The sequence below is a fragment of the Tiliqua scincoides genome, chromosome 5, assembly GCF_035046505.1.
Source record: "Tiliqua scincoides isolate rTilSci1 chromosome 5, rTilSci1.hap2, whole genome shotgun sequence".
Taxonomy (NCBI): Eukaryota; Metazoa; Chordata; class Lepidosauria; order Squamata; family Scincidae; genus Tiliqua; species Tiliqua scincoides.
The window spans coordinates 16,064,578-16,089,035 of NC_089825.1; the positions used below are offsets into that span (position 1 = coordinate 16,064,578).

The following is a 24,458-nucleotide window of genomic DNA, read 5'->3' on the forward strand; positions in this document are numbered from 1 at the left end:
CATTCTACACTAGAAGGGTGTGTATTTTGACAGAAAAGCCATGCTTTTAGAATGGGGATCTCCAAATATTTTGGAACTTGGGCCACATTAGATTTTTTTTTAAAGGGCTTCATGGAATGGAGGAAAAAAATGTATGTTGGAAAAAACTACTCTGTTATCTCATTCTTACATTAAATTCTAAATTCTATATAAGTAAAGAAAATGTGTTGACATATCAAAAATCATATCCCTTTTTATTTTCATTCACAATTTTGAATGACACAAATTTACTCCAGGATTTGTGAACGAAGTGATGCTGGTGTAGAACCGCTTCCCCAGGCCTTCCTATCTCCTTCCTTCTGTGAAGGGGAGGCTTTGTTCAGCAGTCCGCTTTGCACTCAGCCAGCCTTATCCTGGGCTTTAAACTCCTGGTTGCATTGCTTATGTGATCCCAGCCCCTTATTGTTTGGCGTCCCCATCATTGTGTAAGCTGGGATGCCATTTTCTGCATTGCAGAGTTGTTTGGGAAGTCCCTGAATTCATCCTGTCACTTGAGGTTGGTTTGCCTACTTCAGACAGGTAACGTAAGCCCCTGGCATCACTGCTTACTTCATGGGGGATGGGAATACAAATCAGCCACAGGCTGAACAAATCACTGCCATGGGTCAGATCCAACTTGTGAGCCATAGTTTGGAGACCCTGTCAGCCTGGGAAGGCAGCTCATCTGCGAGAAGGAAAACTCTGATCCCAAACCTCCACTGCCTTGTGGCTACATCCAGTTAAGGAAAAGGCTTCAGGAGTCAACCTCAAGGCAAAATCAGGAGCCAGGGTCCCTGAGGCAGTTCATGGCTGAACACAGTCACGTTCTGGCAACTCCTGCGACGCCGCTGGAACCAACCATATTGGCCTCTGCCTTTCCATTGGACCATTCCAGTGATGTGGAGAGGGGGGATTTGCTGCATGGGAAACAGTCTATCCTCCATATCCACTTTACCCAGGCTTCGCGTAGTGGAAAGGACACTCTTTTCCAGAACCACCATTCATAGCGTGATACCATAGTCTTCCGAGATTGAAGGATGCCAGCAACATGGTGAAAAATAAAGTTGGACATATGTGTGTGAAGTTTGATGCTAATGTATAATGGATTACATATAATAATATAATTAATAATATTGACAAACCATTCTGAGAATGGTTTCTAAGAATGATTCACCCTAAATTGAAGCAAGAGAATCCTCTTCTAAATTTTTTTTTCTCTTTCTCTTAGGTTTTGGCTCTTTTGTTGAAAAAACGGTAATGCCTTACATTAGCACTACACCAGCCAAGTTGAGAAACCCTTGCACAGGCGACCTGAATTGTACAAGTCCTTTTAGCTACAAAAATGTCCTCAACTTCACCAACAATGGAAGTCTATTCAATAAACTTGTAGGCGAACAACAAATTTCTGGCAATTTGGATTCTCCTGAAGGTGGATTTGATGCGATTATGCAAGTTGCTGTTTGTGGTGTAAGTGCTTTTTAATCTTTTCTGAATGTTGCTGTAAATGAGTTTCTCATATAATGCAGGTAGTTTTTTTTTTCTTTTTCAACAGACCTGTAACATTTCCTGTTGCCACTTGAAAGTGTTAGGTTGCCCTCTTGGTCACAAATGGGGAAGGAGGGGGAGAGAGAGAGAGAGAGAGAGAGAATTACTATTTGTCCTACCATAAGCCAACACAAATCCAAACTACACCTATGGTTGTAGTGAACATCTGAAATAAAAAATGCAGGTGAAAATGGCACATTAAACAAATTCATGGTTTAAGCATATATCAGAGTGGAAACAGTAGAAAAGTATAAGCAATTGAAATCAATAGGTGCTCTCAAAACATTTGACCCTATGATGCAACTGTTACCCTGCACATGCCTGATCTTGCCTGATCTTGGAAGCTAAGCAGGGTCAGGCCTGGTTAGTACTTGGATGGGATACCGCCTGGGAATACCGGGTGCTGTAGGCTTATACCGTAGTCTTTCGAGACTGAAGGTTGCCAACCATTGACCCTATGATGTCCATATCAGTTTGTTGCAGGCCTTTTGGGGGGGGGGGAGGAATGAATCTATACCTGGCTTAAAAACTTTGAGCAAAAATATGCAAAAAAAAACCTCCACTGACCTCTTCTCCTTTCTCCATAGGAAATTAGTTTTTGATAAATTTGAAATGAAAGCAAGGACTGACCTGGAGAAAAATTGTATTCTTGAGTTTTAAAATAAAAAATTGGAGGGAGGTGCATCCATCTTCCTTAGATTTTGAAGGGAAAATAGTTTAGTTTTGGTCTGTAATCTTCATTTGCAAGGACAGTACAAGTTACAAGAGCATTCTCTTCCAGAAGTATTTGCATATCTTTTAAAAATAGGCCTTTGCTACTACTCAGGGGCAGTGAGTCAAAAACCTTCCATATCTAGCATAATGTTGGAAGCACACTTTCCATAATATGCTACTGTATTAACCAAATGGGTTTCTAGTTCAAAGTCCTTGGAACATTTAAAGCACTTTTAGTGTGTTAGGTTTGCAGTCTGAGGTCTGGTGTAAGTACAGTTGAGCTCAGTAGAACTGAGTAAATACGCTTACAGGCCCAACCTATTTTTTCACTATTCTTTCCAAAGAAAGCACATTTTGAACACAAAGCAGAAGAGTGCTAGGGAACAGGTGGCTACTTGCTGGGGTTTTCTCTTACTTCATTTTGATATGCTTCTAGTCTTGATCCTGTAAGTCAGTGGTTTTCAAACTCTCCTGGAGAGTTTGAGCCACTGTAAGTGCTTGCGGGGGCGGGGGAGGCAGAAGGGGTGGGTGGAAGGCAGCAGCGCGTTCCCCAGGATTGAGCTGTTCAGGGGGCTGCAGGGGCTTGGGTGCACTTACCCAAGCCTCCTGCAGCCCCCCCAGGGTGTGGGGAGCCCAGTGCGAACCTTTGGCAGGACTCCCTGCAGCAGTGAATGTAAAAGCGGAGCGATTGCGCCCTGCCTCAGCTAAAGCGGAAGTGGAGCGGGATCGCTTGACTTTCACTTTTACTGCTGCGGGGAGCCCTGCTAAAGGTTCGCACCAGGCTCCCCACACCCTGGGGAGGCTGCAGGAGGCTTGGGTAAGTGCACCCAAGCCCCTGCAGCCCCCTGAGCGGCTCGATCCTGGGAATTGCGCCACTGCCTCCTCCCTGCCTCCAGGCTGCCCCCACTCCTTAAGGGGGCAGAGGCCAGTTTGAAAAGCCCTGCTGTAAGTGCTTACTCTGATCTATCAGTACCTGTAAGATTTAAGACTGTCCAAATGTCAACCATTTCAAGGACCTATTCGCCAGCTGTATATTTCCAGGGGGCTCATGTTTTCTTTGTTCCAACTGCATTCTGGTAAAGATGTTAACAACAGCAAGGTCAGTTAACCAAATTAACTTAGATGGTCTAGTACCATAATATTTGGTACTAGAATGAAACTAACTATTTACAAAAGGCATTTGACAGTCCTAAAATGTATCAGTGGATTTTCTCCCCATCCCTACCTCTTATTTTTAGGCATTCTAAGTTGGAAAGGGTCCAGTTGCAAAGGTCACAAACCCTTTTCTGCAAACCTTGTTGGCTCATGTGAGTCATTACATGTGCCATCAGGGCTTCTTAGTGCAATTAGAATTTTAAGGTTGCACTCCTAAACAGGACACAAGGGCATCGATCCTGTTGCGCTGTGTGAGACTGGCTTCGGAATAAACATGCTTGGGATTGTCCTGTTATGTAAATACTCCTTCATGCTACTGTCGTATGTTCCACGTAGTGGTAGAAAGTTATACCCTCATGCATGTTAAAAATATGCAATTATATTGATTATTTCATTTTCCACTTTGTGTGCTGCCTTCTGCTTTCATTCTATAGCATGCTTTCTTTTACAAGTTTATGTTAATATTTATAAAATCTCTCTTTCAATTCATAACTAAAGCTCATACAGTTTACTATGGCTTGCATAGTTTAAACAATACATAATTATATATCAGAAATGAAAAACAACATCAGCAAAAGTATACAAGATCAAAGCCATCATCAACACCCACAAGGAGATTAAAACAAGCTAATAGGATTACCAGGGCAATCCTCAAAACAGTACAGTTCAACTAGCAACAAATAACGTTCTTTTCCTCTTCCCAAGTCCAAAATTGGCTGGCGAAATGTTACTCGATTGTTGGTCTTCTCCACGGATGCTGGATTTCATTTTGCTGGAGATGGGAAACTTGGAGGAATTGTTTTACCAAATGATGGACAGTGTCACTTAGACAATAACATGTACACAATGAGTCATTATTATGTAAGTATGTTTAACAAAAATGGTGTGTTTCGGTATTTCTTTGTATCTCTATATTTAACCTAAAATGCAAGGTTGTTCCACAGGTTCTCAGAGAAGAAAGCATATAAAATTAATTTGTTTGCAATCTCTGAAGATTTTTAAAAGAAGATCTGTGAACCAGTGGGCGCTGGTCTCTTGCTTTCAGGCAAAAGCCAGAGAGATCTTTCATTTTGATATATTAACATTTTTCTCAGTGTAGGAAGTGTGAAAGTTGACTTGAATTTGTTGATTTAAACAGCTCCTATAAAGGTTTAAGAGATTTTTAAAAGGTTAAGAGGTTTTGAAATTCTGCCAGCAGTTTTAGCAACTTGGGATTTCTTACTCTTTGGTCTCAGAAATGGGAAAGAATTTGTGTGTTCGGAGAAAACTCAAGAAGAGCCTTAAGGAACTTTTTAAGAAGATGAAGGAGGAAAGAATAATTAGACTGGTGTAAATGAGAGTTAGAAGATGGCTTCCATCTTAAAAGTACTATTAAATAATGCAATTACATTATATTGAACCTTAAAGCCTGTGGGAGTTTTTGCATGATAATGACACAAGAATAATTGGCGTATGAAAAATGTACCCGTGCAGTTGAATTGTGACTAAGCACCATTGAAATCAGTGAGTTAATTGTGACTGATGGCCCAGTCTTATGTGACCATACTGCACCCAGAACTAGCATTTCAACAGCAGCTGACGCTTTACAGTGTAACAAGGCACATGGAAGCAGGCATAGCTGCGTGCTTCCAGGCTACTGCCGCAGACGGCAGGGGAAGACCCTATGTGCAGTGGCGGTGAAGGAGAGGAGCCCCACTGCCTTGGGTGAGTCAGTGGTGTGGATGGAATGGAACAGGAGGGAGGTCAGCAGTACGTCGGAGGTGGGAGGGGTTGTCACAAGCTACTTGCTCTGAATGCTATCCCCTTCAGAGTGAACTGACACGCCCCTTTGCCTCCTCAGATGTGGACCAGCTAAAGAGCTGACGCAGGTCTGAGGCAAACCATTGGCAGTCCCACAGCTTATGGAGGGGTAAAATATTTCCTGTTTCCCGTCCCAAGCCTTCTAATTGGTGCCTCCCCTCACCACACCATGCAGTGCAGTCTGTTTTGGCTTGACTGTTTTCTGTGGCAGGGAAAAGGGTCAGATTGAGCTGTAACTTGGTTTCTTTAATTTAAATGGCGCTTTGCCTGACTTTCTTAGGGTACAACCTGTGTATGTTGATTTATGTAGGCTTACTCTTTGTAGAAAGCTAGACCATTTTGCACTCTAAATATACAAAAATATAGAATTAGAATTATGTTTCATTTTTCAGGATTATCCCTCCATTGCTCACCTTGTTCAGAAGCTAAGTGACAACAACATTCAAATTATTTTTGCTGTAACACAAGAATTTCAACCAGTTTACAAGGTAAACATCGAATGACAAAAGCTTCTGTTCATGTACTAGAAACCTGACAAATACTCTTGTTTAAGAAACCTTTTTTAAATGTATTGTAGGCACTCGCTATTTATGCAAAGATGCTATTCTAAAGCAGAAAGCTTCATATGCTCATGGAAGCCTTTTTTCTACATTCTTCATAGAGGAATGTTGCATGAGAGATGTGAACCCAAATTCAGAGAAGCCCTTTTATGTTTGCAAATTCTTGCACTATACATGCTTCTTTTGAAGAACTTATGCAATCTGCTGCTTATATACTGTAGTCTCCTCTTCTTTATTTAGCATGTTTCTCGTACTATAATGCAAACAAGGAAGAAGTCTTTCCCTAGTGGCTGTGGAAGGGAGCATAGTTCTGTGAAAATACATTTTATTCTTCTACTCACAATTCTGTGGATTCAAGCTTCCCCAGTGTAGCACATGTAGTTGAGGTCATATGTAAATAGCAGGTGTATGTGTTCAGTACTCCAGATATGAATCTGCTTAGGACAGACCCCATGAATCTGCATAGCTGCCACACCTTAAATAAGGAATTGGCTGCCTATTGCTCAAGGGGTAACTTTTCAATGTGTATATAATTGTTCTAAAATATTGCTCATCTGGAAGGCCCAGTAACCAAAGCAATTTAAATCTTTATTTTGGGGGGAGGGTATTCACCGTGTTATATAAGTTTTCAATAAACTATTAAAACTATTGTTTTATTAAATAATAAAATTCAGATTTTAACTGAATTTTATTTTTCTCTTATGTAAAGGAGTTGAAGAATTTGATTCCAAAGTCTGCAGTGGGAACATTGTCTTCAAACTCCAGTAATGTGATTCAACTGATTATTGATGCGTACAACGTAAGTTCATTTTAGTGAGTTCGCCAACCATCTTGAGTTTTCACTGAGGATACAGTCTACAACAAATTACCATAGATTTCAGTATTGTCATTGGTTATAATAGAGCTGGTTGACACTTAAGGGTATTCTTGGTTTAGGGGAATGGGACTGTGGGTTGAAATGTTCATATAACCAACCCTAAAAGAAGATGGAAGTGCTTTATTACATGCTCTTTTGGTAGGGTTGCTGTTGATTTCTATGGTTCTGGTAAAAAGGAGCATTGTTTTGCATCAGTGAAACTACATATTGGAATCTGTGCATTTCTAGTAAACACTGTACTTTGAGTTTCTGCAGAAGCCTCTAGAGATGGGGTCAGTGATTTCATGGGTGTGTAGTCCCAGAGATCCCTCCACAGATATGACTTGGCCTTGGCCTCTCCTGACCCATACTGAATTGTCATGCAATCCTAAACTAGTCACATTAATAAGGAACCTCACTAGAGATTTTTGTATGGGCAGTGGATTAAATCTTTACTTCTTGGTGCAGAATAGGTTTTCTAGAAACTTACAGCTTTGGATATGTCTGCCATGCACACAAGAAACCTAAAAAAAGGAATCCTCCACTCTTTCCCCACCAGGCAGTACCTCCAAGCAGTGGATTAGTTTACCTGATTGTACTTCATAATTTTAGTTTGATTGTGCATTGAAAATTTTAATATAACATCTTAAGACAAGGTGTGTTTTTAACACTCTTCAGTAGAGTTACTGATGTTTCAAGGAAAATGTTACCCCCTAAAAGTGTTCTTGTTAACAAGTGACATTTTATTTTATACACATGGCCATTTCTTTATGTATATATACTCAAGAGAGCAAAACAGTTTCTTGAAAACATCTGATAAAAGCTCTTCTGCAAAAGATGCAAGAGAATGCAAACATATTCTTAGGGGTTCTATTCTGCCTCTTAGATCCATGATTAATTCATGATATGACTATATTGCTCAACTTTTTTTTAGTCATTGTCTTCAGAAGTCATTTTGGAAAACAACAAACTACCAAAGGAAGTTTCAATCGAATATAGATCTTTCTGCAAGAATGGAGTAAATGGGGTAGGAGATGAAGGAAGAAAGTGCTCCAACATTTCAATTGGAGATGAGGTAATTCTTCCACTTTTGATTTGTTGTATGCCTTGGATCGATTTTAATGCACGTTTTGGGTGTCTTAAATGTGTATAAGTCTGCTGCTGTATAAAAGTCATTTTCTTCTATTTAAGAACAGTTTGCCCAAATTGCTTCTGTTACATCATCCCTTTGCTTTGCTTACAGGTTAAGTTTGAGATTAAAGTAACAGCTAACCAGTGTCCAGAAAAGGGGCAAAGTGAAACAATTAAAATCAAGCCACTTGGTTTCACTGAAGAGGTAGAAATTAATCTGGAGTTCATATGTGAATGTGACTGTCACAATGAAGGAATTCCTGACAGCCCCATTTGCCACAATGGAAATGGCACATTTGAGTGTGGTGCTTGCAGGTAAATAACTTTACTATGTTTTTAAAGATCAGAAAGGTCTGTTTACTTACAGGAAATGGAGGGGACCAAAGGAGAGACATGGACAATTGGAAAGGAAAAGAATAAAGTATTGGGAAGGTTGGAGTGGGAAGTAAGGGAATGGTGAGAAATAAGGCAGAGAGCATGATAATGGGAGAGGCAAGGTGATGCTGAATGGGTGGCAAAGAAGAGGTGGGAATATGGGGAAAAAACAGTGTTGAGGATGGGGAACAAAACAAGCCAGAGCCATAAAGGGAATGATGGATGAAAAGGGAAAGGAGGGGCAAAGAATGCTGAAGAAACAGGCCTGAAATCTGTGCCAGAGTGTACCTAGGCATCTATTCTTGGAGTCAAGGCTCAGTTGTGAAATACCTGAAGAGTTCTTTGTGTCTTGTTCTCCTACCATGAGCATTGAGGGACTGATTCTAAATCAAAGGAATTGTGGATCGATTCTTGGCGTGTCTCTTTCTACACATTAAATCAGTGATTTTCAACCTTTTTGGTCTCATGGCACACTGACAAGGTACTAAAATGGTCAAGGCACACCATCAGTTTTTTGACAATTGACAAGGCACACCATTCTACCAGTGGGGGGCTCATATCCCCCAATGGCCTACTAACAAATGATCCTCCCCAAAAATCCCACTGCACACCTACAGACTATTCGCGGCACACCAGTGTGCCACGGCACAGTGGTTGAAAATGGCTGCATTAAACACTGGGAAGGAGAGAGTGGAAATAGATTGAAGAGCAGGAGGGTGAAAGTGAGAGATGTGAGCCAGGAAAAGAAAGCATTGAGAGAGAAACTGAAAAAGTATGTTGCACCGATCTAAGATATAGCAACATGAAGTGCATTTTTTTTCTTTCAGGTGTAAAACAGGACGTATTGGAAAACACTGTGAGTGCAGTATGGATGAAGTAAACAGTGAAGACATGTCAGGCACTTGTAGACCAGTGAACAGTACAGAAGTATGTAGTAACAATGGAGAATGTATTTGTGGACAATGTGTGTGCAAGAAAAGAGAGAACCCAAATGAAGTTTACTCTGGCCAGTTTTGTCAGTGTGATAACTTCAGCTGTGATCGGTCGGATGGCTTGATTTGTGGAGGCAAGTACTTCATGTTCTATCAAATGAACCTTGAAACTTGAGTAGACGAATGGGAAGCTACTATGATAAATAGATGGAGAACTCTTTAGATAAGAGAAGTCGGGAGGATGACAATGACTTGGAAATTGATTTAGGCTGCCATGTTGCTTTTGGTTTAGTTGAGTGCTGACTTGCTCAGAAAACTAGATCAAAGCAAACTTCTTGGATCTCATGATGGTATATGTAGCATAAGGCTTACCAGAACTTTTGTAGAGGAGAACAAGATCTGCACATAAACCTGCACCTAAATGGCGGAAGGTCATGTGGGCCATTAATATGGCATTGGCTGAGAAAGGGAGAGAGACATCTTTAAAAAAGAAACACTGTAGTCCTTGTTTTCATTACTGGATATGAATTTGCAGTGGACACTTAAAAATATATACATTTTGTGGCATCCTTACACGCCAGCGTGGCGCTAAAGTTTCTTTTGTTTTCTTTTTTTAATATAGGACATGGTGAATGTAAATGTCATGTGTGTGAGTGTTGGGCAAATTATACAGGCTCTGCTTGTGAGTGTTCCCTGGATCTTACTCCTTGTGAAGCTACTAATAAGCAAATCTGCAACGGAAGAGGAGTCTGTGAGTGTGGAGTATGCAACTGCACAGACCCCAAATTCCAGGGACCTACATGTGAGGTGTGTCCAACTTGTCTTGGGGCCTGCGCAGAGCACAAGTAAGTTTTTTGTTGTTTTTTTAAAAGGTTAAGATAGCTGCTGCTTAAGAGGGTGCTTGCAAAGCAACTCCAGGGGTTTTACCGTGCCTAATTTTTGTATAAGGTGTTGTATGTTGGATAAGTGTGTGTGTGTGTGTTCTCTCTTGCTCCTTCTTCTTGACCCCACAAAACGTTGGAGCCAAAATGGTGGTTACACGTTTTGTATTTTACAATGTTGATATTAATTGGCAGGTGGAGTATAAAAGACCAATCAGTCTGGTTCTGCAAATTGTGCAAAATGAGCACTTGTATGCACCCATTTATTTTACAGGAATGCTTAAACATCTGATCTACTGCCTGAATTAACCTTAGTTAGCAAGCTACAGATGCCACCTAAGTAGGTTTGAATTAAGTCCCACAAAGTTTGATTTCCCAACCAGTATTTCCCAAAGTAACTGATAAAATAAGAACATAAGAACAGCCCCACTGGATCAGGCCATAGGCCCATCTAGTCCAGCTTCCTTTATCTCACAGCGGCACACCAAATGCCCCAGGGAGCACACCAGATATCAAGAGACCTCATCCTGGTGGCCTCCCTTGCATCTGGCATTCTGACATAACCCAATTCTAAAATCAGGAGGTTGCACATACACATCATGGCTTGTAACCCATAATGGATTTTTCCTCCAGAAACTTGTCCAATCCCCTTTTAAAGGCATCCAGGCCATATGCCATCACCACATCTTGTGGCAAGGAGTTCCACAGACCAACCACACGCTGAGTAAAGAAGTATTTTCTTTTGTCTGTTCTAACTCTCCCAACACTCAATTTTAGTGAATGTCCCCTGGTTCTGGTGTTATGTGAAAGTGTAAAGAGCATCTCTCTATCCACTCTGTCCATCCCCTGCATAATTTTGTATGTCTCAATCATGTCCCCCCTCAGGCACCTCTTTTCTAGGCTGAAGAGGCCCAAACGCCGTAGCCTTTCCTCATAAGGAAGGTGCCCCAGCCCCGTAATCATCTTAGTCACTCTCTTTTGCACCTTTTCCATTTCCACTATGTCTTTTTTGAGATGTGGCAACCAGAACTGGACACAATACTCCAGGTCTGGCCTTACCATCGATTTGTACAACGGCATTATAATATTAGCTGTTTTGTTCTCAATACCTTTTCTAATGATCCCAAGCATAGAATTGGCCTTCCTAACTGCCGCCGCACATTGGGTCGACATTTTCATCGACCTGTCCACCACCACCCCAAGATCTCTCTCCTGATCTGTCACAGACAGCTCAGAACCCATCAGCCTATATGTGAAGTTTTGATTTTTTGTCCCAATGTGCATGACCTTACACTTACTGCCATTGAAGCACAGAAGTAGAACATGTAGGTGAAGATTTCTTCCAACTGTTGCTTCCAATAACTGCTGTGCTGAGTCATGCTGCCACTGAATATGGTGGTGGCTTATATTCATCCTGATGAGCAGTCATCGATATCCATAAATTCATGGGGGGAAAGCCTAAGAACACGCATAGGATTACACCTCCAAATAGGCTTAAAAAACTAAAAACTGGAAGAAAGAGACACACTAGAAAAGCTTTTTTTATTGTAAATAACTATGAGAACAGGGTCTGAAGACATGGAGCAGTTTACAAGAACCTTTCAAGCATATTAAAACAATGAGGTCAAAAACAACTGATATGCTTGGACCAGTAAAATGGAGATTCAGCAGTTCTATATCTGAAATTTTATTTGGAAATATAAAGAGAGATAAAAATATTCTTGGAGATAAAAATATTCTGAAACTAAACCTCTGTTTTACTTTGTAGTATTTTGTGTTGACAAATGTTCATATTCAGATTGACGGTGTTTAAATGTTGCTGTACTGATGTCTCACGTATCTGATTTGCAATAGGGACTGTGTGCAGTGCAGAGCTTTCAACAAAGGAGAAAAGAAGGAGCGGTGTGCTGAAGAGTGTTCACATTTTACCGTGATACCGGTAGATAGTAGAGAGAAGTTGCCACAGCCTGGGCAGATAGATGGAATGTCTCATTGCAAAGAGAAGGATATTGATGACTGCTGGTTTTACTTCACATACTCGGTTGACTCAGACAACAAAGCTATTGTCCATGTGGTGAAGACACCAGGTATGTCTGACTCATCATCTGGCCAGTGTTAGTTTAGTTCTCCTTAGACATTTCTCAGAGCACAACTGTTGTTGTCTCTTTTTCTGCCTTCCTTAATCTAACCACCTAATTAGACAAATGAACTGTATAGGATAGGATTAGCATTTACAATGTTCAGGGTTTATAACAGCAAAATATTATTTGATCTATCTAACCTTAGCTATATCTCCTGTGCTGTATAATAGTATCTTCCTTTCTATAGAGGTCTTGCTGTGCATGGAAATCTGTTATCAGTATTACTAGGCAGTGTTAGTTCATTTATGAATGCAAAGAGATCAAGGGCAAAGCTTCAGGAAGTTGAACAAATGCATTTTTATTTTTTCTCTGTGAGTATGTCATCACAGAATGTATGTAGAAAGATTATGAACAAGAAAATTGGGAGAGCTATAATGGAAGTAAAGGTACAGTAAAGTACAGACACAGTTCTATTTTGTCTGTTATATGTATTCAACAATTATAACAGGCTAAATGATTGACAACCGTTGAAGCATGAATAAGGAACTGTTCAAATAAGGTTGAAGTTTTCAGTAAGCAAGAAGCAGTTATTGATTTTGAATTGTCCTAATGCAGTGAATACTTATATATACCATACCAAGTATTTATAAAGTAGTGCTTATTTTGAACCAAGCTACAATTTCCCATATATGTTAAATTATAAAGATTTATTTTATTTAGCGTATGCATATAATATATCAGTTAGACTAGATCAAATGTCAGTGTCCAATTCATGCAGCCATTCAAGGACAGAGTTACCTTCAAAGAAAAAGTCAGACCATGGGCCAGTATACGCCCTCAGTTTGCAGCCAGACACAATGTGGTCAATCACACTGAGGGGTAAAGGTATTATAAAGGTAAATTTTCAAGATAACTTTGAAAGAAGTTGTCTGTTTGAACAAGTTAAACGTGGTTGATAAAAATCTTAAGGAGAAATGAGAGATGTAAAACTATGGATTTTTTAGCAATGAAATAAGATTTGTAAAAGAGTAACTACAGGTTGAGTCTCATTATTCGTGTGGGTTCCATTCCAAGCACTCATGTGGATGGCAAAAAACGCACTATAGCAAATCAATTTAAAAAACAAAGTTTCTTTGCTCTGGTGATTTAAAAACAGCCTTGCTGACCTTTGTGATGTAAGATAAGAGTAATTAAGAAGACAAACTATCAATCAGTCATTCCTCCAAGAGCTTCACTCAGCCCCTCCCTTCACCAATGCAAAATGATCACCTTTCTTTCACGTGCTCAGGGGGAAGGGAGGGGTCCACTGGAGAGAGAAGGATTGATAGATTGTCAGCTAGCTGCCCTCTCTCTTTCTCATTAAGGAGGCTATTGTTAAAGGACTGTTCAGTTTTTAAAACTGATTTTAAAGGGGTTCATTTTCCCCTTCTCCAGGGATCAGCACATTCCTTCTCATTTGCAGGGGCCATTCATGTTGAGTCAAATCCGTGTATAAAAAAATCCGTGTATAAATAGGCTGGACCTGTATATATTCTATAGATTGCGCTAGAGAAAACACTTATAAAATGCTTTACAAATTGTACTGTATGCTTCTGAAAAACCGAAAGAGCTTTGAAAAATCAGCTAAATTACTTTGTAGATTTGGAACATCACCAGATACTTTTTACTTAGATGATGGTCCGTCTGGGAGGTCACAGCAGGATGAATGCATTGTTATGAATTTCAGTAATCCCATTCTCTTTTTGCATTGTTTTTGATTAACTTACAAGAGTACTACCTTTAGTGGCTAATTTAATCGTGACAGAAAGGTTGTTCAATCATGGCTCTGTTTGTTTATTTTATAGTAGAATCTAAGAACACCATCAAACATAACCAGAATGTATTAAAAACTGATTTAAAAACTTTTTGTATCATGAATTGTTTGTGTTCTGTATTTTTTCCACATTAGGAACTATTTAGATGGGTCTATGGGGAAAATAGTGTTTGAGAATTTAATTTTAAAACTTACATGCCTCAACATGTGCACGCCACCAAGCACATGGTCAGTGTTAGCTATTTCAGCGGTATCAAGTGGCAGAAAATAAGTTCTCCAAACAGATTGGTAGTGACCATGATATCCTCTTGCCTTAGTGTAGGGGTGGGCAAATTTTCAACTTTAGGGATCCTGGACCTTTAATAATTGTATAGAAGAGGGAATTTCAGTAGGTGCAGCTTTTCATCTCATAGATGACAAGCTGCAACTGCTGAAATTTTAGAGTGTGTAGTGCCCTGCCTGGAAAAGAAGCCAAATGTGTAAACTTATTTCCACCCACGCATTATCCTTGGTGTGTTAAAATGCTGGGGGGGGGGGTGTTTTGTTTTTAATGGCTCCGAGTATCCTTTCTTGATTCCACAGTGTTCCCAGAATGTTCCGTTAAAAGTACATTTTCAGTCACTCCTCCACCTGCTGAAAATGGCAGGTTTTAAGTTCATTTTTGTATTCATGACCATAGTTTCTAGACAAGTCCTACCAATTTAATTTTGCCCCACCATCCTCTTAAGGTATAGTTTTCCTTGCTGTCACACAGCATAACTATAGCCAGTTCTCTTTACTGAAACAGGTGAAACAGCCACAATGCTTGGTTGGGCTTCAAATGCATGAACGAGGATTCAGAAATTATTCTTTCTTGTTATACCACTTCCTTACTTTCTGGAAGCACCCTGTAGTACTCCCAATCACAGTGGCTGAAGGATGAGCACCTCCAACCTTGGTCAGAGGTTTCTGTTTTTGAAAATCTGAATGTCAGCAGTTCATTTTAAATATCTGTTGCTGTCAACAATTGTAGTATTTACTTAAAGCAGACACAGAAGTTGCAGCGGACAGATTCCTTTCTTTTTCATGTAGTGTAGGCATAGTTGAAATAGACACTTCTGAAACTCTCGAGTTGCCAAAAGGCTTTCTTCAAGTCCTTGAACGTCTCTTAACATAAAGGCAACTTGTTTTAATCTGTTTGGTTGGAAATTTCATCAAGCGTGGCAGAGAGCCTCATCAGTTGATGGGAGGAGAGTACTGTTCATATTTCTGGAATCATTCCTGCCAAAAACGTTGGCCGCCTTTGCCTGTTGTGTATGAGAAGTTTAATATCTTTAATCTTTCCGCTGTTTGAGCGATCCTCAGGAATACTAAATTTAAAAGCCTATCATTACAGTCACCCTGTATTCTGATTTCACTGTGAATCAGTGAACTACTATGTGGATCAGAATTACTGTGTCATAATAACTAATGATAATGGTGAGCTGTTGAGCTCAACTTTGATCTGTCTATAGCAAAGCTATTGGTTTTGGGGTAAGAAGACTGTGTATTGAACACTGTCTGATTGCACATAGTTCACAGATTATGGACTATATTTACATTGAGTTTACAGATTATGTGCATGAGCCCAAAACATGCACATAAACCTCCCTCACAAAAATGTCCCCTCCTTTCCATATAATCACAGACATGGTGCCTACTGTGTGTGTTCTTCCTTCAGCCACTGTGATTGGGGATACTGCAGGGTGCTTTTAAAAAGCAGTGGGTAACTTAAGATAAATATTTTTCAAAATTCCTTTTAAGTGACTTCTTAACCCTCCCTTGAGCCTCTACTCAGCAACGTGTGACTCTTCTCCCCCCCCCCCAATCATTTCAGGGCAGTTGTGATCAAGAAAAATCCATTCTGAGCTGGGGACATCTTTAGTGAGCACAGATGTGCAAGTCAGGCTGTAATCCTATCCTTTTATGTGGGAGTAAGCTCCATTGACTATAATGGGATTTACTTCTGTGTAGATATGCCTAGAATTGGGCTCTTAGTTGGGCAGACTACTGCAGATTGGAGGGAGCTCTAACTGCAACTCTTTATAAAATTACAGTTGCTCCTTTTCTTAAATTAGATCTCCTTTAAATGGAGGCTATCATGTCACAAGTTAAACCATTTTTAAAAAATCCTAGGTGAGATGAAGCAGTGCTGGGTGGGGTAATGCACCCATTGGCCTTATAGTTCTGTTGCAGAGTGGTACAGAAATTGTGGCTGATTTTAGATAAGGACAAATCTTGATATCTGGTAGATTGAAATGGGGAGAAGGAGTGCAAAAATGATAATATAAGAGATCATCTATGAAAGAAGAAATAGCTGGTCAACATATTGGCCAGTAAAGTGTTCAGAGAGAGGCAGAACTCATAGGTGGATTGGCTTGTAAGAATGCCTTTTTCAGTCATTTTGTGTGTGTGTGTGTGTGTGTGTGTGTGTGTGTGTTAAGCTATGTCTGCCTGTTGTTGCATATACGCATCCGGGATCAAATGTGTACACCTGTGGGCTGGGCAGAAATGGGTTAAATATAACCATTTCATTTGTATAATGAATTTGTATAATGAATACATTATTCATTTGTATAATGAATGGGTCCCTTTAGGGAGAAGGGCGGGATATAAATAAAGTTTATTATTATTATAAGCTCACAGAAAACTTATTTGAGAATTGCTTTTTCTGTAATTTATATTCTAAAGGGATTTTTCAGTTATGGGTTAAATGCATTACTCTAGAATCCTCTGTTCATTTCACATTTTACAATGTTGATTTTACATTATGCTAAAATGCCATTTCAATCGTCTTACTTACCAGAATGCCCAACTGGTCCTGATATCATTCCTATTGTTGCTGGTGTAGTTGCTGGAATAGTTCTGATTGGTCTTGCCTTATTGCTAATTTGGAAGCTACTTATGATCATCCATGACCGAAGAGAATTTGCCAAGTTTGAGAAGGAAAAGATGAATGCAAAGTGGGATACGGTGAGTCTTGATATGATTGGCTGTAATGGCACTATATTATTTGTCAGGAACAACACAAGGTATTTGGGGGGCTTTTCAAATATTTATCATGTAAAGATGTATTCTTAAAGCAAACAAGCTTGAATTAGTCATGTTCTTATTCTTTATCCAGCCAATCCAGTGGCCCCGTAATTGAGTGTTCCACTTCACAGATATCTCTGAACTTTTAATTATTTCACTTGTGATTTCTAGATCGAGACAAAATATGTTTGAACTAATAGTGTCAGAAGTCCAGCTTGATTGCATTCATAGGAAAGCATCTTTTAGCCACTATGTAGTTGAAGGGTGAATGTGTAGCTTCCAGTAAGAGTCAATACTTTTGTCCCTAGTTGATAGGGGAAAAAAATAGAATGTAGTGGAGAAATTGTACTTAAAGGTGTTGCAGTAACTTTTGAGGACTTAACTACCTGGAAACCAATACACAGAGATTCCGATGCATGCTCAAGCACCTGTACGTAAACCTTTTTATTCTCACCTACTTGAAGAATATTCTTTTAGTTCCTTTATAGTTTTGTACTATTATTTAGTGCCCTACTAACTAGTTTATACAGGTACAGCACGACCTCTTTTATTTTGCATTTGAGAATGTTTTTATCTTTTTTATGTTCCCCATTGACTGTTTTTCTGTCTTCAGCAAGAAAATCCAATATACAAGAGTCCTATTAATAAGTTCAAGAATCCAAACTATGGACGTAAAGCTGGTCTCTAAGTCTCCGTTCGTATTTTCTTTTCTTTCACTTCTTTCTCTATGCATGTCACTTCCGTCATTCTACCTGGATGCGCCATTAACTAATAACCGCTTGACTCTTACAAAATTTGCCAGCCGCGGCTTTGGATTTTGGATTTTTAGAATGGAAGTTGGAGTACAAGAGAGAAACAGTGCAGAGGGAAAACTGAAGTTAGTGTCCTACTATTGGGTCATCACCTTTTTAGCATGACTTGCCTCTCCCTACAGGGCCAGATCCATGATTTTGGCAGCCTTCGGGCAAGACTCTTCCAGTGGGACATTTAAACCTCCAGGAGGCAGGCCACACAAATGTAATTCTGCCATGTTGCCTCCAACTTTCTCAACTGCCCTGTGCAGATTGGTGTTGGCTGTGTGGCTGAGCAATAAGTCAGGGCTAAGCAAATGCCAAGACTCACTGAGTTGTATCCAGATCTCTGCATGACCCCATGCCTAAAGGAGATTTAAATTTGTGTTTCTTGAACAGCAGTCATCGCCATCAACATCCCCCACATGCTGCATGGCAAAGGTGTTTTTTTTTCTTCTAAGTGAGGAAAGTTTGAAAAGCAGTTTTTGATGTTGCATGGGGACGTGCCCCTTAAAGAAAACAAGTCAAGATTTTTCTAGGCGTGTCTAAAAAGCTCTTTGGATCCAAGCCGCTGCTCTCTGAATGATGCAATAAAGTATGGGTGCAGTACAACTGAAGGTTAAGTCTCACTGATTGCTGTGGAAGAGTTTAGCAAATGCCTAGTGCACTCTCACAGACATTTGTAGAACTAAAAATTAGTCCTTCACTTAGCAGGACCATGTAAGGTCTAGTGGAAAACAGAACACTACACTGGATAGTCATGTAGGGTAAACCTGCTGTTGGTTTTGACCACCATGCATCCTCTTATTTCCTTTTTCTTCTTTCTGCTTCTGTCAGCATCACTCTCTGTTACCTATTTGATATTCCCAAACTTTTAAAATATGTAGTGTGTGTTCTTCCTTTAACTAAGAATCTGGTAGAGTAAGATTGTTTTCTATATCGTCTCAACTCAATACTTGACCAGGGAATACTAAAAAAGGGTGGAAGAATCATGTACAGTATCTAGAGTAATTTGTGAAAGGGGAACTAGCACAGGAAAATGCACAATCTGCCTCTGGAGGTTCCCCACTTGCACACAATCGAAGAAGCACAAGAACAGGCACAAATGTGTGTGTTCTGTCTCTTTAGGCATTTGTAATATGAAGCCATCTTTGTCCTGCTAATTTTGGTCCCCAAACTCCACTTGTGCAGCTGTTAACTATCAGTTGCACAAATGGAAGGACTTCAGTCCTGGTCTGACAATGCTTTGCAGCTCTTCTTAGAATGATCTTTTTAGGGGATAGAAAACATTCATTTCTTTTCATAATATCTCAGTGCTCAGCCAAGCCTTCTTTGTGACGTGATTCATCCAATGAAAAATATCCATGTGATTTTTCGTCAAATCAGGACACATCACCACTCTGCTTATGTTATTTGGTTTGCTAGTTCCTGTGCCAGCTCTGCCCTAAGCAGGTGCTAACATCCTGCTTTTATCTGCTTTTCCCCTGTTGATACCATGTATTTGAGTAATGTACACTAAGGAGTAATACTAGAATATGCACATGAGAATTTGTGACCCAAATTTAGTGACCATGCTTCTGTCATTGTGCTCTTGTCCTAGATTGTGGCTCTTGGTGGTTTCTGTGGTGGTGGCTATTATGATAAATATTTATGCACCCCTATTCAACAAAGAGCAATTTGCATAACAAAATAAATTAATAAATGGTTCCCTGTCCCCAAAGGGCTCACAGTCTAAAAGGTTGTGCCAACAATACACTAGAGACAGTGTATTGGAAAAGACACCATGCTGGGGTGAAGGGCAGTTGCTCTCCCCCTGCTAAATATAAGAGGATACCACCTTTAAAGACACCTCTTTGCCCAGATATTCCCATTAAATGCTTGTTTTAAAAGTTCCACTTAAAGAGATTTCTTTTACCATCAGGAGCTTTCATGACATGGATGACAAACATGATTTAAATTCTAAAATGATTTTATAAAGCCAAAGCAGTTTGAGAGCCAAAATACACATAGAGCTCAATCCTATGCATGTCTACTCAGAAGTAAGCCCCATAATAGTCAATGGGCTTACTCCCAGTTAAGTGAGGATAGGATTGCAGCCATAATGCGACATGCTTAAGCTTATTCTTGTGTGGCAGCCATGTGGATCCCCTATTTGGATCAGGACTTGCAGCCTGGGTGTTCCACTATTTATCTCTGCACTGTTTTCCTACTGAAAACATGAAACATACATACAACAGTAAACGTATAAGACACATGTGCTACTTCTGTAAAATTATTGTTGTTAATGTCTATTTGACTCTCTGGCTTCTTTAGTTACTGATATAGAGGAGTGAAAAAAGTTATTCAAATCTATTCCTAATGGCAATAGACCGCCATAACTCTAAGTTGTTGTAGTTGACTTGTAGCCAACTTTCTGCACTCTGCTGCTCCTTGAAAAACAGGCTTGAGCCAAATGTTTTGTTTTTAAATGCCAGAACTGAAGGTCTTGTTTCGTAACTCAGTATTCCTGGATCTCTATACAAATGCACAAACATCGCTTGAGACATAAGTAAAATTCATTTAAATGTTTCTCAAATTGGATGTATCTAGTTCCTTTCCACATAAACACATGACAAATCATAGCATGATGATAGCAGTAATATAGTAGCCAGTTTCAATATTGTCAGCCATGGATTTAACTATTCACAGCAGTGGGCTCATATGTATGATGTAGGGATCCGTAGTCCACTTGGTAATGAGTTGATGCAATTATGTGAACAGAGAATGAGCATTATGTTAATACTAGTAGCTGCTTTGCTTTTATCAAAATTCCTAGTGCTATCTAAAAGCATTGGATTGTTCTGTATCAGAAACCCTCTAAAGCAAAAGAACCAGCTCAATTATTTAATGTGTTCAGAAGGAATAAACAAGGCCTACGGGTACCTTACTTTTCATGCCACAAGCAAGGTTTTCTGCCTCACTACTTTTAAGATAAAAAGTTCACAAAATAAATGGTCCCCCTTCCCACAAACATGCCTGTACTTCACCCAAGTCTGAAAACGATTCACAATTTCCTGCCATTCAGTCCTTGGTAATTCAACAAGAGCATTCATTCCCCTGTATTTCATAATCAACTGACATTCTAGGGTCACTTTATGTTTAAATATAATTTGTTCTGTTCTAAATCAGCGGTGCGCAAAGTGCCAGCTGCTTCGTGCAGGGAATGCATTGCCCAGCACGACTGGCAGTTTGAGTTCCTGAGTCTCTGTGTTCCCCAGTTGGGATGACACACCGCTCTGGGCAGTTGTGTCTGCCTGGAAATCCAGATGCTGTGCCCCTAGAGCATTGCACTATAGACATACTAACCAGAGCGTCATGTTGTCCCAATTGGGGGACATGGAGAGACGCAGAGCTCTGGAACGAAAAGTGCCGGTCACAGGAGGGAAGGATTCAACCAAACACCGGATCTGGCCCTCAGGCCAGGGTTTGCCCAACCCTGTTCAAAATTGTTGTTTGGGATTTCTCACCAAGTCATCCTCACTCTCTGTGCTATTTGATAAAAGATTCTCTCAAACTTACAATTTTTGTCTGCCTCTGTGCTTGGGTGGCCTTAAAAAAAACATTTACACACTCACAGGGTCCAACTTTCTAGGGCCAATGCAGCCCTGAGATAAGGGAACAAAGGTTCCCTTACCTTAAGGAGGCCTCCGTGACTGCCCTTCCATTATAGGATGCAGTACATGCCCAGTTGGCACAGCTGCATCAGTGCTGAAAGTTTGATAGGATTGGGCCCTTAATCACTGTCACCATTAATCCCAATTGCCTGTGTATGGGGAAATATGGAAAGATACTCCTACTGTCCTTGAAATTTTGGGCATAAATTTCCTGCCCAAATTATACAGGAAATAAAGACTTTTGCTTAGTGGGGAAATGACTGTAAATTGTTGGTTTGAGGTTTTGACAGCATAATCCTTTACATTCTCACCAGGAGCAAGGTCCACTGTGTGGAGCCTATTCCTTAACAGGTACAACCAGGACTTCTGCATTAAGCTGCTCCTCTCTTTTCTGTTCGTTAGCATGGTATGTAGAATAGAAAAACTTAATACAGATTTCTCTAGAGAGTAGACCCATGTATCTACTTTTGCACATGCCTACCCAACTTTCCAAAGAGATGCTCAGATCAAAGAAGGAAAATATAAACATCTTTCCTGAAGAAGCAACATTTGACAGTACAGGATTTGATCCCCTTAAGCATCTTAGGACACAATCCTCACCAACTTTCCAGCACCAATGTAAGGACAATGCAACTCCCAAGGTAAGGGATCAAACATTGCCTTACCTTGAGGAGGCCTCCATGACTGCAGGATGCAACACATGCTCCACTGGCATAGCTATGTCATTGCTGGAAAGTTCATTAGGATTGCACCCTTAGACTTCCAGTCTTTGCAGTGCAGCATAAAATGTAAGAATGCTTTTTACAAGTATGCAGCTCCTCATACATTTTCTAAATCAGACTTTCCTTTTTTCACTTATCCTCTGGGTGCCTGGCCTCTCTCCAAGTCCACTGCTGCTCCTTGCTAATGGTCCACAACTTTGGATCCACTTCTCAGTCTTCATTACTTTAAGGACTGGTAACTGCTCTACAGAGCACCTGTACTTCTGGTACTGTACTCAAGTGAGAAGCAAAAATCCTAGGATTACCTCCATACTTACCACACTGCCAGTTTTCCCTGGAGAAGTGATCTTGTATCTCTGAAAATGAACTCTGGTCAATAAATCAGCTTAATTTATTGTCTTCAGGGTTTCCAGCCAATGTGCTAAATTGTTATTGGGTAAATATGGTGAAGGAGTCCACCCAAATACAGTTTGCGCAGATAGACAAATTAAGCTTAATTTATTGAGAGCGGTTAAAGAGATTCTGTATTCAGTAAAACTGGTGAATCATCCAGAAGTCTACCTTGGCCATGAACACCTACTCGTTTGCTCTCATGGTGTCCTCAAAAGAGAGTGCACAAACTGTACTCCAGTTATCTAGGTATATTGAGCATAGCACTGATGTTGTTAATAGTTAACATATTACTTAGACTACCCCCATATGAGGCAGAACAATTGCATAATTTATAATGTGGTCCAGTCAGATTATAGGGGATGACCATGAAGTACTGTCTTCACATTCTGTTAAATGAAATGGTGGATATTCTCATAGACTGACTGGGACTCCCACTTCCTCTGTAAGAGGGTTTTATCATTAATAGATTACAGATCATGACATATTGGAGATAGTCACTTATTAAAAGAAATGTACATAATGCTTGTGTGTTCTGCCTGTTGGTTTAGCAAGAACAAGTAGCATGGGGTTTTGTTGTGGTGGTTGTTAGAACCCTTTCATGTCAAATTGTCCTTTGCAGAGTTTTAGCTGATCTCAGAACATGGAGGTTCTGTAGGCAGAATAGAAAGAGAAGGGCAGGAGATAGAAAATAGACCTTTTGGGGAACAGGGACCAATATGAAAAGATACTTTATCTGTCCTGTAGAGGGAATCTGTTCTCTCTTTACATTTCCACAGAGTGTTCACCAGTGAGTGTCGAAGACGATGGAAATAATTTATAACATTGGGGCCCCTTTTCTTACAAGTCATGTGAAGTTTACAATGTTCATAAGGGTGGTGACCCCTAAAAATATTCAATACAGTATGCCTAGCAGGGATCTGATTGTGGCAAATCTACATGAATCGTCTTTGACAGTGTTATCACCTTGCACACAGGTGTGTTGTAGCAGTGCGCACAGTGTGTGCAAATTATAGCTGTATTCCTCTATGCAGTTCTAAATTTTACTTTTAGAAAGCCCTGATGTGTTTGGAATATTCTGTTTCCCAGTCCCTGCTAGTTTTTCCTGGGTAGTTTTTTTCCTCCTGCAGATTTTCAGTTCACAAAAAGGTGACCAAACAGGTTGCATAATTCTTGCTCCACCAACCCCACCAGAGAAGTAGAAGTATGATTCTCAGTATCCACAAGGGATATGTTCTTGGACCCTCACACAGATACCGAAAACCACAGATAAACAAATTCACGGTTTCAGCCCCTTAAAGCCTCCAAAGGCAACTGGAGCTGTCAACCTCAGAATGCCTTAAAAGGCATAAAAATGGCATAAAAAGGAAACTGGAAGTAGCGTTTTTCAGCCTACAATGGCCATTCTGAAGCCCATAGACCCAGCAGGTGGACATGGGTGGCCTCTGCAGGCTTCAGAAAGCCCTCTGGAGGCGACCAGAGCACAATCACCTTTGGAAGGTTCAGGCTGGGCCAAGTTGGGCTCAGTGTGGTCTGGGCGACCCGTGTTGAGCCAGATCCATGGTTAGAAAATACCAAGGCCCCACCTATATTCTGTGCTTCTATTTGAATACTGCAGGTAGCAGGGGCACTCAAAAGGCAGCTTATCTGTGCACTCTGGTTGGCCTTTTTGACAGCCTTTTGAATTTTATCAGATGTAGCTGTGAAAAGCAAATAGGCACAAGACTTGCTCTGTTTTAAGAAAATTCAGTATCTTATTTCTGGTGGTCCTTTTTTCTCTTTGCTATGTTTAAAGCTGCCTACTTAAAGAGTTACTAGTGCCTCATGGGATACGTTTTGCCTTCAAAAAGACTATGCTAATTTCAAGGCATGTATCTGTATAGAATACTTGAATGCTTTTGATATGAGAGATTGTATGGCACATAGGAAATCCATCATCAAAAGTTCCGTCGTCAGGCGATTGCGGGTGTTGCTGATCCCCCTGAGGCAT

At 40.2% G+C, this 24,458-nt stretch overlaps 1 protein-coding gene across 2 annotated transcripts in view; it reads left to right on the forward strand.

Moving 5' to 3' along the window:
* ITGB1 (integrin subunit beta 1) overlaps nt 1–24,458 on the forward strand; it is a 54,402-nt gene that overhangs the window by 26,247 nt on the left and 3,697 nt on the right. Inside the window, exons 6-16 of one of the 2 annotated variants that reach the window (XM_066629117.1) lie at nt 1,247–1,485; nt 4,138–4,293; nt 5,625–5,720; nt 6,502–6,591; nt 7,583–7,723; nt 7,892–8,094; nt 8,982–9,220; nt 9,709–9,931; nt 11,822–12,054; nt 16,686–16,852; nt 17,526–17,606. In XM_066629117.1, coding sequence (XP_066485214.1) covers nt 1,247–1,485; nt 4,138–4,293; nt 5,625–5,720; nt 6,502–6,591; nt 7,583–7,723; nt 7,892–8,094; nt 8,982–9,220; nt 9,709–9,931; nt 11,822–12,054; nt 16,686–16,852; nt 17,526–17,600 — 1,862 coding nt within the window. In that variant the 3' untranslated portion in view covers nt 17,601–17,606. The remainder of the gene's footprint in view (nt 1–1,246; nt 1,486–4,137; nt 4,294–5,624; nt 5,721–6,501; nt 6,592–7,582; nt 7,724–7,891; nt 8,095–8,981; nt 9,221–9,708; nt 9,932–11,821; nt 12,055–16,685; nt 16,853–17,525; nt 17,607–24,458) is intronic. The other variant, XM_066629118.1, reaches the window with a different exon arrangement.